At 37.3% G+C, this 19489-nt stretch overlaps 1 protein-coding gene across 1 annotated transcript in view; it reads left to right on the top strand.

Moving 5' to 3' along the window:
* Positions 1-19489, top strand: part of Sema3c (semaphorin 3C) — a 152491-nt gene that overhangs the window by 114766 nt on the left and 18236 nt on the right. The window contains exon 13 of the mRNA XM_027393473.2: positions 16529-16617. Coding sequence (XP_027249274.1) covers positions 16529-16617 — 89 coding nt within the window. The remainder of the gene's footprint in view (positions 1-16528; positions 16618-19489) is intronic.

The following is a 19489-nucleotide window of genomic DNA, read 5'->3' as shown; positions in this document are numbered from 1 at the left end:
ACTTCATTACTGGACAGCCAAGTAAATTATCAGGCTGAAGAGGTAGGTCATTAGTTAAAGGCTAAAGCTCACAGCCCAAATGACCAAAACTAAGATAAAGGTTTCCTTTATATGCTATGAAGTCCCAAGCAAAATAAGTAAGTGAAAGGTAGAGAGAAGAGAGAAACAAGGGCAGGATGGGCAGACAAGAAGGGGAGTCACAGAGAGAGCTTCAGCCAGCAAAGCCTATATAAATTCTTTGGTCTTTTACAGAAAAAGATTACTTTTGCTTGTTTGGGTTGATAAATATAGGATTTTCATGAAGTTTTTCAGGTAGTTTATAAAGGCTGTATAGGTATTGATGTTTCCCCAATAAAAATTTCTTTTATATATTACATGCTGTTTTGTTTAAATTTAAACTGAGTCTACTTAATTATTTTTATATCATTCCTGACACTACCCTTAAAAGCCTCATTGTGTGTGTGTGTGTGTGTGTGTGTGTGTGTGTGTGTGTGTGTGTGTGTGTAACATCAACTATTTGTTTTAATCATTAATACTCCGTTTTTTCTTATTCTTTAAGAAGGTTGTAACATGTGGGCAAAGGCTGTCATGGGATTCATATTTCTCTTTTAACCTGACCACCTACCACTTATACTGAGGCCATTGGTGCAGAGCAGACTCTAATACAGACTCAAGAGATTTTAGCCTGTTTTCCATTTGCTTCTGCAGTTATGAACATATTTTAGTGTCTGAGTAAGGTTCAGACACATTCTGTCAAGTTTACAGTTTTAGCACTGCACATGAATCAGAATGATGTGATTTTTTGGTGAAAGGGTAAGCGTTCTTGTGAATGGGTGTTAAAGATTTAGGATGATTTAACAGCACTGTGGTTTTTTGAGGTGGAATCAGTGTGAGTGGTCCTTCACCACAACCCTTATATGCCATATACCATTTCACACTTCTTATTAGCTTCCATTTAACTGGATGAGTACTGAGTCAGAAAGTTGGCTCCAGGAAGTCTTCCCAGTATGCAGAATTCTGAAGTATGTGCCACATGTGTGAGCAGAGCCTGAAAATGCCTGTCTGGCAACACTGGAGAATAACTGCTTTCTTCATAACTAGAGGTGTTGGCATTTGCTGCTCTTGAAATGGCATTCTGAAGGAGATGCTGTGCCAGGAACTCTGAGTTTTTAAAGAACTCTCTAAAATGCTCATGTAAAGGTTAATTGTTGGAGAAACGTGTTTGATTTGGGAAAAGACCATCATCTTTTGAGCGCTACTCATGAAAATCCTCTAAGGATTATGTACACATTTCTCCCTCATTTAGGGGTGAAGAACAAATCTCTTGAAAATCAGTGGACAGACTTTGGAAACTCTGACAGTTTATCATCAGTTCAGCAGAGATTTTCACAGCAGTCAGTTATGGTGGGACACAGTAGAACCATGGCTGAAATGATAGGAGAAAAATGATAATTCATTTTGCCATGGATACTTTATCATGTAAAGAGCAGCAAAGGAGAAAGCGGTGAAGAGAAATAAGAAAAGGAGAGGATAGTCTCAGACTTATCTTTTGTACAAAGACAAATGTTCTCACATGAACTGTGAGAACTGTGTAAGATGAGGAGCTGATTCAATGGGTATAGTCCTTGCTATGGAAACCTGGCAACTTGTTAGTGAATCTGCAGAACACACTGGGTTTCAGCAGAGGCAGTAGCATATGCATTTGTCATCCCAGCACCTCCATGGGGGGCAGGATATGGAAACAGGGCACTCCTTGGAAGCCTGTAGACCAGTGAGCCCAGCATACCAGCAGTGAACAAGAGAGAATGTCAAAATGAAGGTGGTTTCCTTTATTGAACCACCTCCACATAGGAACCAAGGCATACTTGGCAGCACTCATTCATACACATGCAGGCCAACTTATAAGCACAGACACTCATAACACACACACACACACACACACACACACACACACACACACACACACACACACACACAATCTATTTAGACTATGCCATGGAATGATAATTTACTAAAATCAAAATATATTTTAAATCTCTGAAAATAATTATTTCAACAACTGTGACCAGTCTTATTTTAACTTTTTATGCTGTGTTTGTTTGGCCTCCCTCGGAAGCCTGCTCTTTTTCAGAAGGAAAGTAGGAAGAATGGATCTGGGGGAGAGGGTGGAGGATGGGAGGAGGAGGGACTGGGAGAAATGGAGGAAAGGTAAACTGAGGTCAGGATAAAATACACAAGAGAAGAATAAAAAACAACCAACAAACAGACAAAAAGAATGTAGATAGGTTCCATAGGTCTGGAGAGACAGCTCAGCTATAAAAGCTAGTCTCATAACCAAAATATCAAGAAGGTAAAACTCATGGGTTCCGGAAACTTGGTCTGCTATATTTATTATTGAAAACCCAGTTGCTGGACTAATACGTCATCCAGACTAGCTGTTCTATAGGGATTTTTTTTTGGGTGAATGAGAGAATAGGTTTTGTGTATTATACAACATTGGTTCAGATGTAATTCTAGATCATGTAAAGTTGTTTCTCTATTGACTATAACAAATTAAGAATGAAAATGCCTGCTATTTTCACATTCTAATTTATCTTCAAATTCCTACTTTATTTAGCATAGTCTATTTACACTTTTCTTTTATTGAAGCTAATTTCATTTTCTCATTTGACTTTGAACAACATGTTTTATCTACACATGCCAAACTGATGTTGCTGATGACTTGACTGGGCACTTGGCATTCCTTTGTGTGAACAGTATCACATACTTAACCTTATCTAAACATTGTCACCAAGTCCTACATGTGAGCCACATACACCTAACAAGGTGACAGAGAAGACAAAAGACAATCTTTTCAATGAGTGCACTAGATTTTTGAGTATAGATTTACTGTTCTAAAATTTAACCTGTGAATTTGAAACAGTCTTGTGTGTTATATTCCATTTTGACATGGAGGTACAAACTTTGTGACAGGGATGGATGCAAAAAGAAGTGGAGCTTCACCCAAGTTTTTGGAATATCCCTACATTTACAGATTGTCTATGTTTTTAGAATTGAGATTATACCTGTATCCAAAGTGTGTGACACATTTATCAGAACACATAGGAAACCTTGATAGGTTTCTCCTTGTTTAATTGACATGGATTCTGTACAATGGGTTGACACATTGAAGGGATTCTTGACAGCAAGTGTTTAGTCTCTCAGCGGGAAATGGAGTAAGGTTGGCTCATTTTCCAGTGAATCACTGACATTTTTCTCCCTTGTTTTTGTTTAGTTCTGTTCCCATAGGAGTATAAGGATGCTTCTGAGCCTTCAGATGTTGATTAATGAAGTCTTGTCTGATTGTGGGGTGTAAATCACCATGCTAGGTTTTAATTTTTGCAGTGCTGCCAGCTTCCTAGGGACAGCCCTTGTAGCCCTTGTCCTAGCAGAAAAATGCACTGGACCTGCTGTGACTCCCCACAGGCCTATAGCTGTCTGTGGTGGTTGTGTGGAAGCCAGCTCTGAAAAAAATGATTGCACAGGAGAAAAGCTTAAATTTTAGAAAATTAGAGGAGTTGTTTTATTTAGAATGTGAAATGCAATAGAGATTATAATAGAAAAGTTTAAATGCAGAACTTCTCAGCTAAGTATGTGGGATTAAAATCATGTTCTTCACACGTATCCTTCGTTTACTGTTCTACTGATGTAGTAGCAGGATACTGAGGATCCAAATATCTTTCTCTGAGTTCCTGCAACTGGAGATATGGCACTTAATTTGAAAACAGCTCTCCCAGGTGTATTTAATGTTTCTGACCTTGAGAAAAGGGCATTTTTCTGAACTGTGTAGATGTGTTCAACACAAACATGTGACTATTAAAAAAAGGAAAAGAAAAGAAAAAGATTGTTTGTCCTTGCTATAGTCAGAAAAATGAGAGACAGTGGAAGCAATGTCAGAATGTCACCTGATGTCCCTGGAGATGGAAAAAGCAATCCTATATGGAGGAAGATAAGACGTCTCTAAAAATTTTAAAACACAGAAAACCAGTTTTCCCTTGAACATACAGATTGTGATGCTGAAAATACTGGTTTGGCATACTGAGACCCATCTTGAATTTCTAGTCCCACAATGCTGAGGAGCAATGTGTGTTATTCAAAAACTCTAATTTGCCGATAATTGTTTATGTAACCATTTGAAATGAATTCATTCAGCTTTTGAATTATAGCTTAATTGATTAAATATAAAGAACTTAAAAATAAGTGTTAGTTAAATTTTCTGTGCTTAAACTCTGAAAGGAAAGTCAGCACTCAATAATGCATAAAGGTAATATCTCAGACTAAGCTTCTTTGTCATTTGCTCAGGTGCAGTGAAGTGAGAAACCACAACAGTGCCTAGCAATCACTATGCTTTACGGTGTGCAGGACACTTTCTCAATCTGTTAAGACTGGCATCATATAATACAGTAACAACCATGACACTGTATTCCTATCAGCTCTCATTTTGCTATTACCTACAAGCAAGTCACATGCTCCTAAAACCATGTGCCTTATAGGAAGTTAACAGAATTTGCTAGACACATTTATATTCATTCTAAAGAATTTTGTGTTTTGTTTTAATGCTTATTCCAAATGCATGTATACATATATGTGCTGTCATGACATGGCATGCATGTGGAGGTCAGAGGAGAGATTTGGGGCTTGTTTTTCTCTTTCACCACGTGGGTATCAACTCAGGTGGGCAGTTGCCATTGCCCACTGAGCCATCTCATCTGCACTATAATATCAATGAAGAAGGTACATTAAAATGGCCAGAAAAAAAGATAGCTTTTGTTTACCAAAGGCAGGAAATGATACTCATATAAAATAGGAGTTGGAAGTTGAAGATTCAAAAGGATTACTTAGATTAAGAATTATACAGAGGAAGAGATGAGATGATAAAAAATTTGTTGTCATGATTAATATTATTGACTATATGATTTATATTATTAGCATGAATATATGTAATTCGATTTTTATATATTAGCATGAAGATGGTAAAATATGCCTTTTTTTGACCTATTATGCATCCATGGCTGTTTTTCACAAAAATGCAAACATAAAATTGAATTTCCAATATAATATAAACTTAATATTATTATTTAGTAAATAATATAAATTTCAATGTTTATTCAAGTAACACAGACCCAACCAATGAAGTTCTCACTCCCCTTTCTAAGTATATGAACTAAGAATTTGATGAACTGAATGGCTTACTTAGGGCTGCATTGCCCCAGTGGAAGCAGCATTGAAATAAAGTCAAAGTCTGTGTCCCAGTGGACGGAGGCTTTGGTGGACTCTCCTGATAAGTCAAAGAGAGTGTCACTCCAGATGTACTTCAGCAAGAGTGCTGTGCTAGAGATAGAGAGAGGAGCCTCATCAGCCAAGTGTGTGTTAGATGAATCCCTGACAGTGCTGAGGCCAATCCAGGGAATTATAACGATAAACATTTGACTCTGAGAGTTCCTTGAATGAGTAAGAAAATTAAGAAGTATTCACTAATAAGAGTGAAGAACGATAGTGAAAATAAGTGCAGAATAAAAGGAATCGGCCTTATGGTGACCTTGAGAAAGACAGGGCAGGCAGGAAGAAGCAGTGGAGGAGATCCTTATATTTGAATGTCCTTGTTACATCCTGCTTCCCACATTATGCGATCTTCCTGTACACTAGCAGCAGAAGGAAGGCAAAGTTAATGGTGGGTCTGGATGTGACCACAGGCGAATGAGCTTCCTTAACTGAAAATCCAGAAACAAGGATGTCCCAAGCCATTTTGTTCAAATGATTTGAACTTCAAAGCAAAAGCAGAAGAGCTCACTCATCACGTGATGAAAATGGTGCTGGAAAACGGGGTTCTTTCGTGATCATACAATTCATTCATTTCAGAAGACAGTTCTTTCCCTGAGTGATTAGGATTATATAGAAAGGGTGAGCACAGCTGTGTTTGAAATTTGTCCTTACATCCTGAATAGGAGCAGCAGAACCTTACACGGCATGCCTGCCTTCTCTGTGGAAAGTATATTTGCTTGACATTTGAAGCTGGTTTTCTTTTCTTTTCTTCTTCTAATGTGTACATAGGTATGTAAAGTGTATGTGTGTCTTTGTGTGCACCAGATATAGATGTCAGGTATTTTCCTCTATCACACTTCCCTCATATGATTTGAGACAGTCTCTCACTTAACTCAAAGGTCACTATATGGCTAGACTGGTGAGCCTGTGAGCTTTGAGGATCCGTCTGTCCCATCTCACCCCCAAGCTAGAGTTACAGATGCTTTCTTCAGGCAAAAGAAGAGGGGAAAGCAAGGCCAGATACCCAAAAGGATTGCCAAGAGAGGAGAAGAGAACAAAGAAAAGAAATAGAAGGGAAGAATAGGAAGAAAAAAGAAAAAAGAGAAATCAACTTTAGTGACAAATCCTAGCTGGAGAGGCTGATGGCATTTCGGAGAGAAAGAAGCACAGCACCACGGGTTTATAAGAAGTTTGGTGATGGAGCCCGGGAAGAAGTGGCCAAGGGAAGGAAACTCAGTTATACACAGTCCCTCTGTAGTTTACAGGGAGCTTGACACACCTTGTCTCCTTTGATCTTGAACAGCCTGTAAAGTATGTAGGGAAAACTCAATGTGCATATTTTATAGACAAAGGGAAATTTACAGGCCACAATTTTGGGTTGCATGCGTAAGGACATGATCTGCCAAGCAGCAGTTCTGGATGTGCAAGCAGCTATGCCCCCACCAAATGCTTACTGCAAATAGCTGTTACAGGACATAGCTGTGCTCATCTAGGGGGTGCAGTTGTGGGAAGCAGCCCCTCTGACAACTGCTGCTGGGGAAACACAACTGTGGTGTCCTTAATTAGCAGGGCACCTTAAGCTACTCTTCTGGGGATTTACAGACTGTTTACTTTAAAACATGACATGATATCCCTGTACAGTTTTACTGGAATCAATCTCTTAATTTTTTGTTTATTTTGTTTAAGTTGCAAATGTTTGTTGTAAAAACAACAAGTTTATAAAAGAAGAAAAATAAATTGTAGTTTACCATACCTTATTTCAAACCAAATTACTAACATTTAGGCATCTCAATCTGGCTTTTTTTTTTTTTTTTTTTTTCTTGCCAGTTAAAGAATTAAAACCCTGGGACTTTGTCAGGACAAGTATCAGACATAGCAGACAGAATCAGCTGGTAAAGAATTGCTTTTGTGAGTGCTGTGGAACACACACACACACACACACACACACACACACACACACACACACACACACACACAGTGGGAGGGGGGCAGACAGACACTGACAAAGGCACAGAGAGATCAAAATAGAATAGAGACAGAGAGCATCAGGAAAGCACAGACACAAAGAAAATCAGAAAGACATGAAGCAACAGCAAGGCTCCCAGAGAGAAAGATCCTTTCAAGCACATGGCTTGAGGAGGTCTCCAGAATCTTTCTTAGGTATATTTTTAGCTGTTCTTTTTAGGAGGGATATGGAGTGGTCTGCACCATCCCCTTAGCACTGGCTATGTTCCTGATTAACTACAGTTCTATGTTGTTCGTCTTCAACACTGGTATCCCTGGTGAAAGAGCCCTATCTTGTTCCATCCTCCCCTAAAGACCCGGGTTCTTTGTTGTGATCTTTCCCTGTAGACTAGAAGATGACTAAGCAGGTTTTCTGTGCATCCCTTGTGTAGGCAACAAGGTTTTTAATGAAAATTTGTTTTTACTTTTAATTGTAGAGTACTTTCTGTCAATTCAGATTTCTCACTCAGTGTCTTTTTGTTTTTCTTTCATTGTTTAAAAAGTACTATTTTCCTGGGTTTTGGGGTTCCAAATATTTTCCTGAATGTTACCAACTTTTGTTCTGCTAGTGTCTTTTTGTCCTTCTCAATGCTTTCAAAGTTATTTCCTCCTTTGTCCTTTGTTCTGTTTTCAGAAGTTTCCATGCTGTTATGATAAAGCAGGTGGGGGAACCTTGGTGGATCTCATGTCAGGCGAGTGTGACCCAGGCAGGGGATAAACATGCCAGGCAGACAAAGCTTTGTGAGAAGTTTTATTATAAAGGGAAAGGCGGATAAGGAAAGAGAAAAGAGGTAAAGAGACAGAGAGAGGACAGAAGAGAACGAGGAGCAGGAAAAGTCATGTCTGCCACCAGGGAACAGCAGTAAACCAGGGAGCATAAATGTGCAGGGGTGGTGGGAGCGTCTTTCTTTAAAGGTGTCCTTTGCACCTGTGTGCAAACTACAAAATGATGGAACCCTGGCCAGACCAGGTTACTACCTGAGTGCATTCTGCCAGTTGACAGGGGCAGGCCAGCATAATGCCTGAGTCCTTACATGTGCAATGCACTGAGCCTTGACTCACTTTCTAAACTTAATTCTTGATAAATTCTTCTTATTATCTTATTTTAGAAACAATCTTATTTTACATATCAATCCCTGCTTCCCTTATAGGTCTGCAATGTAGTTGCTTTCATCTGTTTGGGAACTTTCAGCCATCACTTCCTTCAATATTTTTCCCCCAAATCTTCCTTCCTTACTGGTATGGGGCTCTATTCACTTGAGAATGAGAGGGCATTTGACAGCATGCAGGCCACAGTCAGAGAACTTCCTTTCTTTTCTTTTTCTTCTTCCAAGTCAGGCAGGATCTTACTTGTCTTTATTTAAGGTCATTGACATTTTATTCATTCAACTGACACATCCTAGTCTGGTATTTGGCCGGTAGAGTTAATCTTTTACTTCTGTGATTATACATTTGAGAACTAAAATTCCGTCTTTCCAAATAGATTTATCATCTGAGTTTCCCACCTGTTCACTCATTAAAACCATGTCTTCTTTTAATGTTTGAATAAATTTACTTTTACTTATTTAAATTTGCTTTTGGTTCCTTGAACATATTTATGATAGCTAATAGTCATACATATTACTATTTGCTATTTACTTTTGTCTTTTGGGGGGGACATGGTTTCACCATATAGCTTATGTTGATCTCACACTTGGGTCAATCCTCCTGTCTTGGGCTACGTAGCACTAGGATTATAGATGTGAGCCACCATATTCAGCTAAATCTGCTCCAAGGTTATTATTTACTAACTCTAATATTTGTGTACCTGAACTTATTTTTTTCTTCTTGGTGCTTAGTCATATTTTCTCCTCTTTGTTTATGTTTAATGAACTTTGTTGTTGGTGCCAGGATCTATGGAAAAGACCTTGTTGTCCATAGATTCGTTGCCTTCTCCTAAATAGAACTCATTATTACTGTAGGGAGCATGCTGTGGCTTTGACTTTGACAGTATTAGGTCTTACTCTTCTGGTTGCTGGGTTTATTTGCTACATGTAAACCAACCCAGTTTTGCTGGAACCCCACTGCAAGTTCTTTCCTTAGCCTTATTAATTCAGGTTACTGACTGTTTTAGGTTAGATGTAATCATGATCTTAACTTGCAAATATGATCTACTGAAATCTCAGTCTTTGCGGGAGATCAAGAATTAGCAAGGTGTTAATGAAATCTGAATGAGGCTAACATTTTGACTTCCAACAAGATTGCTTCCCTTCTCCCCTCCCAACAACTGTAGAACCTCCAATACATCTTCTCTACTCTGCTCACAGTCATGTTCTCAGTCATCTTATCCCACACAGGTCTTGACCAGCTGTCCTGGAGGACAGCCCATCCCCTGTTTTGTTGCTCCAAATCCTAGTGTAGTATCCATGGTGTACTTGTACTTGGACTCTCAGAACCTCTTTTGGAAAATTATCCCCAGGCAAGGAATGCAGTGGCCCTGAAGGTTAGCATGTGAGCATCCTGTGCCATAGAATCTAAAACAAAGTGTTGCCTATGGGTATGGCAAGATGGTTCAGCAGGAAAAGGCATGTGTGTTCAAGCCAGAGGACCCAAGTCTGATTCTTATAAAGCACTTGATAATCAGAGAAAATCAACTCTGCAAGTGCCCTCTGACCTCTCTCTTTCTCTCTCTCTCTCTCTCTCTCTCTCTCTCTCTCTCTCTCTCTCACACACACACACACACACACACACACACACACACACGGCATGTGTGCAAGCTGTGTGCTCATACATGCACGATTAACTAACTAAATTAAAAAGGGTTCCTCATAGAGTTTACACAATCTTACATTGTTCATTTTAGCAAACTTCCCCAGCATCCTTGATTCCATTGGGCAATGGATATAAGTGCCCAGTGATTTTCCTCATATTTCTTTCAAAAGTATTTGAGATATCCTCTTTCCTTATTGCCATGCCCACTTCAGCTTTCATCAAAACAGTAATTATACAGATTGGGTAGTCCTGTGAAATTTTGTAAAACATACATTTGTCTGATTTCTTTTAAGTATCTGAAATTTACTGATTATAATTTTTCATAGAAGCTTTATGTAATGTTTATGTTACAGAGTACATAAGTTATTTCATATATTAATTACAAAAGTGTTATTTCAGCTTAATTTATACAAAATGAAAATAAAGTTTCACAGACCTATATCAAAATTGGCTTGGTGGTTCCAGTTATGATGAATATAGACAACTACAAAGAAGTTAAATATATTTACAAAAATTATAATCTTTGCTACTTGGGAGTCTCAAGCATGTGATCAGGCATATGTTTCTCTGTAAGGTTTATACATATGCAGTACTTCTAAAAATTCCTTCTGTGATTTAACATGGGAAACAACATCTGTATTTTTGATAAACTCTGTAGGTGACTTTGGCTGAGGTAATCTGAAGGCCACGTGTTTGGGAGTTTATGTAATTGAACCTGACTAGAACTGCTAATGAGCCAAGTAAAATTAAGTGCTATCAGCAAGTGAAACTAAAAAATCACCAAATCCTATGTTTTTTTTCACAATGTAGAGAAGTATTTTTAACTTTCTGAAAAGTTCTTCCCCCACGAAATCCTTTTTAATTTAGGTGCAGCCATTACTTTCACAGTTATGTGACCCTATAAACTCTAGAATCAGCAAACTTTGGAAAATACTGTGCAGTTAGCTTTGATGGGTGCTGTGACCCTAAGTGTGTCCCCTTAAATGGAGATACTTAAGATGCTACTTATGATTAAGGATGTGTTAAAGTCAGCACCTGTGACTGGGGCTGATGAAAATGGCAATATCACGTTCTTCAATTATTACCGGGAGTGTGTGAGAATAATACTTGGTTTTCCATTTCATTTTTAAATTACAAAAGCAGCAATAAAAGAATACAGCAGCAGTGATTTGGTAATCAAACAAGAAAATGACCTCAACTTGGAAAGGATGTTTGACCAGACTTTAAATGAAGCAGCCACTTGATTAGATTCAGTTTTTGAAACAGCAGGTAATGGAAGCCTAACGACACTTCCTTACCGTCTGCAAGCTTCCACTTGCTGGAGATTTTCAGCTTTTGCTTTGCTTTGTCCCTTCCATAAATGAATCGACTCTGAAAAATATAAGGCGGGAATGTGAGCATTTAACACATTTGTTTATTGTTTTGTAAGGTTTGAGTTTAAAATAAATACTAGAACTTGACATTCACCTTAAAGTCATGCACTATGCTGCAGTGCTTGACAACCTGGGTCACTGAGATGAAAAGAGAAAAAGGAGAAAGAGATTAGTGTATGATTTGGGGTTGTGTATTTTCTCAAGTGGATGGTAAGGCTGCTTCTTAGTTGGTGTGAATGACTATGATGTTCTCAGAATCACAAGTGATTTGTAGGGAATGATATAAGAAAATACAGTGTCCCTTCCTAAAAAAATAAGATTTTAAAGAGTTGATAAAAGAGGTGCTTATATCAAACTTGTCACCTCCCTGAGCATAGGTGCCTATGTGGTTGGGGTGGGGGGTCACAGTTGGAGGATGCCAGCCTGAATTACAATTCTTTCATTAGTTAGCAACCACTGAGAGGGGAGGGACCAGATCTGATTAAGGTGGCAGTGTTCCTCCATTCTAATGGCAAGCACAGCCTGTTTCCAGGGAAACCTGAGAAGGACTTCAGTTAAAATGCAACCAGGGGATAAATACCAATGCTGACTCCAGTGACCTGCTGAGTAATGAGCTATGCTTCATCACTTGCTTTAGACAGCCAACACCTACCGTGGAACACATGCAGCCGGGTCTCTAGGTTAGAGAAGGAAGAGCACTTGAACAATTATGGCTGTGGTCTTTTATAACGTCAGAGAAATCTATATAGTATAAAATAAAGAATCAGAAAGGTTACATACTCGGGAAAATTTCTTCAGGCAATTAAATAATCCATCTGTGTTGATTATTTTGAGGTTGTCTTTATATAGATTTACATCATGGAAATGACTTCTACGATTTGTCTTGGTTACTCTCACATTTCACCAGTGATTTTATTTATTCAAGAATCTATTATTTGTGTTATCTAGATGAAGAAGTTGAGGTTCTATGAAAGAAAGCTACTTCTATGATGACCAAATTTAGTAGGTGAGGTGCAGAGAGGAAAAGTGGTTTTACTAGCTGAGGAGAACCTAGGTACCAGACCAGACATGGTTTTAAATGATTTGTATATTATTATTTCTTAGTCAGAATTCAACTAAAAGTGGCCATACACCATATTCTAGCTAATTAAAGCAACAAAAGACTTCACATTTTGAAAGTTAGAAGGCAGAACTTCACTGTAGCATCTTTGAGCTCTGCCTTCTGTGTTGTGACCTCTCCAAGGGAGTTTCTGTTATAGTAGCTGGAAAGACTCTAGCACAGTCATGCAGGAGAATTTAATACCCTGATAAAATAGACTCATGCTGTAGCCCAGAGCCCTGATTGTTTATTTGTCCACTCCTCAGATGCTATTATAAGATACTTTTCATGGAGCTGGTGAAGAACAGAGGCATCTTTTACTAAGTAGACTGAGAATGGGAGAGGTATTTGAAAAAGCTGCCTGTTGATAGGAATACAAGAAGGGAAAATGATAAGCTGTAGAGTCCAGCATCTACTGCAAAAGTATGGTTAGACTCTGTTTACACAGAAGCCAAGTGAAGCTGCAGAAAAAAAAGGTGGTATACTGTTTCACTCTAAGTCTATCGTGATCACGAGTCTTCTCCGAAGAAAAAAAGCCATAGAGATGATTTATAATAGTGCACACTTCCAAAGAAAACCACTCTGAGAACCCTGAAAGAAAGATCTCTGATAACCACATTTTCTTCAGATGAAATGGTACAGAGATGACTTTATGTGTGTGTCACTACGAGGGAACTTTATGACTGTTCTGGAATGTATATCTTACGATGACTAACATTTTAATGTGAACACACGACTTAAAAAACCATAAATTCTAGACTCCACACTAGAGTATTATGTCTAGTTTTCTTTTCATGTCTTCTGACTGACTCAGAGGAGACCTTTGATAATTATTTTTACCAAGTCAATTAGTTCAAATGGATGGCAGGTAACCCACATGTACTTTATTATATAGTGAGTTATTCAGCCTAAGATACTTTAAAAATATTTTCCATGTTCACCATACCAGATACATTTTTAAAAATCTAAAATGAGAAAAGCAAAAGGCTTTTCTACTTTTTACTATGAGTGAGTCAAATGCATGGTCTTCAGCATATTTTATCAGCTACTGGATGAAAGCTCTAGGATGAAATTTAAGGTAGTCATCAATCTCATTATTTCGGAAGCCTCTCCATTATAGCTTAGATTGTTAGTTAGGGTCCCTCCCTACAGGGGAATTGCTGGATCTTGAGGTAGACTGATGTCCATTTACCTGAGGAACTGCCATACTGATTTCCAAAGTGGCTATACAAGTTTACACTCCCACCAGCAGTGGAGAAGTGTTCCCCTTTCTCCACATCCTCTCCAGCATAAGCTATCATTGGTGTTTTCGATTTTAGCCATTCTGACAGGAGTAAGATGGTATCTCAGAGTTATTTTGCTTTTCATTTCTCTGATGGCTAAGGATTGTTGAGCACTTTCTTATGTGTCTTCCAGCCCTTTTATATTCCCTTATTGAGAAATCTCTATTTAGTTCTATAACCCACTTTTTAATTGGATTGATTGGTGCTTTGGTGACTAGCTTCTTGAGTTCTTTGTATATTTTGGAAATCAACCCTCTGTCAGATGTGGGGTTGGTGAAGATCTATTAACATTCTTCGGGCTGCCACTTTGTCTTGCTGACTGTGTTCTTTGCCTTACAGAAGCTTCTCAGTTTGAGTAGGTCCCATTTACTAATTGTAGATCTTCGTGTCTGTGCTACTGGTATTTTGTTCAGAAAGTGGTCCCCTGTACCAATTTGTTTGAGGGTACCACCTGCTTTCTCTTCTAAGAGTTTCAATGTGCCTGGTTTTATGTTGAGGTCTTTGATCCATTTGACCCTAAGTTTTATGCATGGTGATAGATATGGATCTATCTCCAGTCTTCTACATGCCAGCATCCAGTTATGCCAGGAACATTTGTTGAAGATGCCTTCTTTTTTCCATTGTATAATTTTACCTTTTTTGTCCTAAATCAGGTGTCCATACATGTATGGATCCATATCAGGGTTTTCAATTAGATTCCATTGGTCTACCTGTCTATTTTTGTGCCAATACCAAGTTGTTTTTAGGACTATGGCTCTATAATAGAGTTTGAAGTCAGGGATGGTTATGTCAGGACATTCCTTTATTGTATAGGGTTGTCTTGGCTATCGTGGGTCTTTTTTTTTTTTTCATATAAAGTTGAGAATTGTTCTCTCAAAGTCTTTGAAGAATTGTGCTGGATTTTGGTGGGGATTGCATTGAATATGTAGATTGCTTTTGACAAGATTACCATTTTTACAATGGTGATCCTACCTATCCAAGAGCATGGGAGATCTTTCCATTTTCTGGAATCTTCTTTAATTTCTTTCTTTAAAGACTCAAAGTTCTTGCTCTACAGGTCTTTCACTTGTTTGGTTAGCATTACCCAAGGTATTTTATATTGTTTTTGGCTATTGTAAATGGTGATGTTTCTCTGATTTATTTCTTCTGTATAAGGGCTACTTTCTTTGCTAAAAGTGTTTATCAGCTGTAGGAGTTCCCTTGTGGAATTTTTCTGGTCTTTTATGTAAAATATCATATTATCTGCAAATAATGAAAGTTTGACTTCTTCTTTTCCAATTTGTATCCCCTTGACCTCCTTTAGTTGTCCGATTGCTCTAGCTAGAATTTCAAGTACAATATTGAAGAGGTATGGAGAGAGTGAACAGCCTTGTCTTGTTCCTGATTTTAGAGGAATCACTGACAGCCAGTTTTAGATGCTAAGGTTTATAATTTGTAGTATCAATACCTAAATGATTCTTAGCTAGACAATTCTGTATGGTTTACTTGTGCATAATTTGTTGTTGATGGTGGATAAGTATAAATTATAAGTTCATAGTCCCAAATGAGAATATTTATAATTTGACATTATCATCTAGCTTATGAATTATTTTAAGAGAAACTTATTTTTCATATTCTCATTGTTAAATATCAACTAGTTTTCTTAAATCTAATGTTCATGTAGTTGGTAAAGTAAAATTATTGTATGCATAAAAGTGACTACATGACTTTGAAATTATCTAATTTATATATCTCATCCTAAAACCATTTTCTGTAGTGTTATTATTCAATATGGCCAGAAGCTACAAGAACATTTTTATTTTATTTTACTTTATTTTCCAATTTTTGTTTAAATTAGAAACAAGATTGTTTTACATGTCAATCCCAGTTCCCTCTCCCTCTCCTCCTACCCTGCCCCCCACTAACAACCTACCTATCCCATACCCTTTCAAACATTTTTATTTTACATTACTTTGGACTATGTAATTTTAAAAAATTCCCTATATTTTAAGAACATCCAAAAATCATTGCCAAAGCATAAGTAAAATTGTATCTATGTGATTAGTCTATAAATAGTATGCATACCTGAACTAAACCAGATTATTTATGTTTCTCATTTATATTTCTTATTTCAACTTTACACTGTATTGGAAATGAGATATTTTACGCTATCTAAACACAAAATAATAGATCAAATGTCTATTGTCCAGTAATAGGATCTTTATGCTCTTATGATAGCAAACCATTTCTACTACAACTTCCTTAGATGGTGAAATCAATACAGGTTAAATGTTAACAGAATGATAGGAGTGTCACTCAACAATGATATCTTGGAGACATAAGGAATGTTTTAACGACCAAATTTAATTTTTCCTGTTATATTTCAAGAATATGCACTTGACTCTCAAATTCTTTTACAGAATTATTTTATTTATAATTGTGCACACACATGTATTTGCACAATCTCCTGACTCATACTATTGACTTAAGACATGAATATCCTTCTTTGATAGCTATGATTCAACACTAGGCAAAATGTAAAATAGAAAACTGACATATTTTCCTTTTAGTTGTATATCTTCTCAATTTAAACATATGGGAGTAGACATAAATTCAATGTGTTATAAATAGTAATTGCTTAACATTTGGTCTATTTGAGGACTGAGCTCTTCTATTAACAACACTCTGAGTCTTCAGGAAGAATTCTGGCAGCATCTGCTTGTTTCTCTCCCATCTAGATCGTGGCACTGTGCAGAAGGTGGTAGTCCTTCCTAGCAACAGCTCTGCCAGCGGGGAGCTCATTCTGGAGGAGCTGCAAGTCTTTAAGGTTTGCCTATTACTTCTATTCATCTCAACACATGCTTGATAGCATCATTCCTTTACTCCTCTAGCCAGTAAAAATATCTAATAAAAGACTAAATAAACAACTGTAGTAAATTTTAATAGTAGAAAAGCATCAGATAAAAGGAGAAATAGAGAACAAATATTTTTGTGAAGTATATTCTTGTATTTCAAGTTATCTTAACATAAAAGGCTTACATTTTTTCCAGCTATCATCACAATTCAAAGAAATCATTATTTTTTAAAAATGAGCCTCCATGGCCAAGGTCTAAATGAGTTTGTCATGAACAGGGTTTTATCATTCCCTTCACAAACCACTGTAACCCGAATGCCTTCACATTACTGATTGTAGATAAGCTTCTTCATATTTTTACATCCAGTCATTTCAAGAAAAACTGCTGTTGTTTGATTGTTTTCCATTCACATGTCACTCTGGTTAAAAAAAAAAAAAGTTTCTTCTAAGCACTTAGAGCCTTGTGTTCTGTACTTACTTGAGATTTCACTGTATTTGTCTCCTTGAATTTGGTGAAAGGAAGGAAGGAAAGAAAGAAAGAAAAAAAGAAAGAAAGAAAGAAAGAAAGAAAGAAAGAAAGAAAAGAAAGGAAAGAAAGAAAAGAAAGAGACAGAGGAAGGGGGAGAGAGAGAAGGAAAGGAATAGAGTGAAAGAAAGAAAAAAGATAAAGAAAGGAAGAAAGAAATAAATAAAGGAAGGAAGGAAGAAAGAAGGAAAGAAAGGAAGGAAGGAAGGAAGAAAAGTCCAAGAAAATGAAAGCAAAAAGTATACACAGAGAATTTCACTTCTCTAAAATCTTGCCAGTCAGGACACAGACTCAGAAGTCCTTTACTTCTTTTTACATTTAGACAGAGTCAGTCACTCTAGTCTGTCCTCCAGCTTGGGACCTGTCTTCCTCAGTTTCCCAAGTGCTGGAATTACAGACTGAGGCCATCAAGCTCAGCTGCCATTTCTTTAAGTTTCTGAGAACCAGCAGAACTGGTTCAGTAGTCCTGCCTTGCTGGTTTCCTCTTAACATGATCATTGCTTCAGTACCAGGGTCCTTCTTACCTGCATTTGGAAACTAAGGGGAAACACCACAAAAGAATTCCAAGGAAACTTAGACTTGGTTTTAATTCTTCCATAGACCATTATTTATGGCTAAACTAATTAAGACACAATCGTTCCTGCAGCACAGAGCCTGCCACTGACTGAGGATTTTTACTCGTGGCGCTCAGAACTCCCAGAAGCAGAGCATCTCTGGTCCACTTGGCTGTCTCACTTAGCTGACTTGCCTTGGAACATTTCGTCTCATTAAGATCATTATTGTGGTTACTAAGACCATTGGTTTCATAAGCATTTAACTGCTTAAGATACAATACTGTTAGATTTAGTGATTTTACAATGAAAGAATGTAACAAAGAGTGGAGTCTAATATAAGCTAGAGGCACACTATCCACTTTCCAGTATGTTATTAAATTCATCACTTTAAATACTTGACTCTAATTTGTACAAGGTTCTTTGTGACTAGCACATTAAAATTATGCCCCCAAAGTAAATGTTAAGTGCATCTATCCCAGCAGGCTTTGCTTAGTGTTGTAAGGAAGTTAAATGTTTCACAGCATTAACTAAAATTGTGCTACATATTATGCTTATCTTTTCTCATGCAACCAACTAGGAACAAGTTGGTGATTCCTGAAGATAACAAAAAATTATATAGTACAAACACTTCATTTTTAATACTGGAGTATCTTTTGGGTTGTCAGGAAATGCTTAATGAAGAGGGTTTGACACAAGTCTAAACATACATGCTCTGTAAAAGCTGGAAAGACATGTGCATTATTCTGGTCAAGTGAGAACTATCTATGTATGGGCTGTTACATGACTTGCTTTGTTGTTATCATCAAGGACATGAAACTCTCAGTGGAAATACACAGCCACAATGATGTGGAGACATAATTCTAAAAGGTGTTTGAGCTTCCTTACTGCTGCCTGTGTGGTTTGATGATGAGCAGAGTCAAAAGACCCTCTGGGCAAATGCAGTAACTGTCTTTGGCATTTGTTTTTGTCACACTTTTGAGGTGAGGTAAAAGTAATTGGGTGTGCATGATTTATTGTGAAGGTCATGTGAGGATATAATGGATTTAAGTAGGAAAGATGTCCTTAATTACATGTCATCTGGAGACATACTCGAGAAATATTAGTGTAGCTGAAAAGAATATGCAGAGTTATTACACAGCATAGAATCCTAATCTCTTCTTTTAATCCTACATTCATGTTTTCTAAAGGTGTCTAGTTTTTGTAAGCTTAAAGTGAACTGAGATCCAACTTTGGTAGGTAATTTGGTGGCTGGAAAGTGTCATATCTGTTACACACATATGTATGTTTATTAATAAAAGATAATAAAATTATGGGAACCAAGAGTTAGTGATATCACCATTTCTTCATCTTGAAAGTTTACAAATCTAGGGGATCTAAAAAAAAACTATAATGGTGGGAATAGCTTAACTTGAGGGGCTTGCTCCTGCTTAAATTATTTAAGTCTTCATGAATCATCATCAGGTTATCAGAAATATAACTTTAAGTTTAAAACTAATTGATAATATTTAGGAAGTAGAGTAATCAAATGGCTTTCAGAAGGACTACTATTGCAGGGAATTCTGTCACACAAAAAAGACCATTTCTGATTATGTATGTCTTTGTTTTACCAGTGGGAACTCTAAAGTTTAGTCTATTACATTTCGTAAACAACCTTTGTCATGACTCCTGCAGACTGTTTGTGTTGTGAAGTTTCCCCTATCAAACCCCCTAACTTCACACCCAGTTCCAACCCTCAACTCAATGTTCCAAATAATTCTTTCAGTCA

Source organism: Cricetulus griseus, assembly GCF_003668045.3.
Source record: "Cricetulus griseus strain 17A/GY chromosome 1 unlocalized genomic scaffold, alternate assembly CriGri-PICRH-1.0 chr1_0, whole genome shotgun sequence".
Classification (NCBI taxonomy): Eukaryota; Metazoa; Chordata; class Mammalia; order Rodentia; family Cricetidae; genus Cricetulus; species Cricetulus griseus.
The sequence above is the reverse complement of the archived record's forward strand: the minus strand, read 5'-3'. Positions and strand labels throughout refer to the sequence as shown.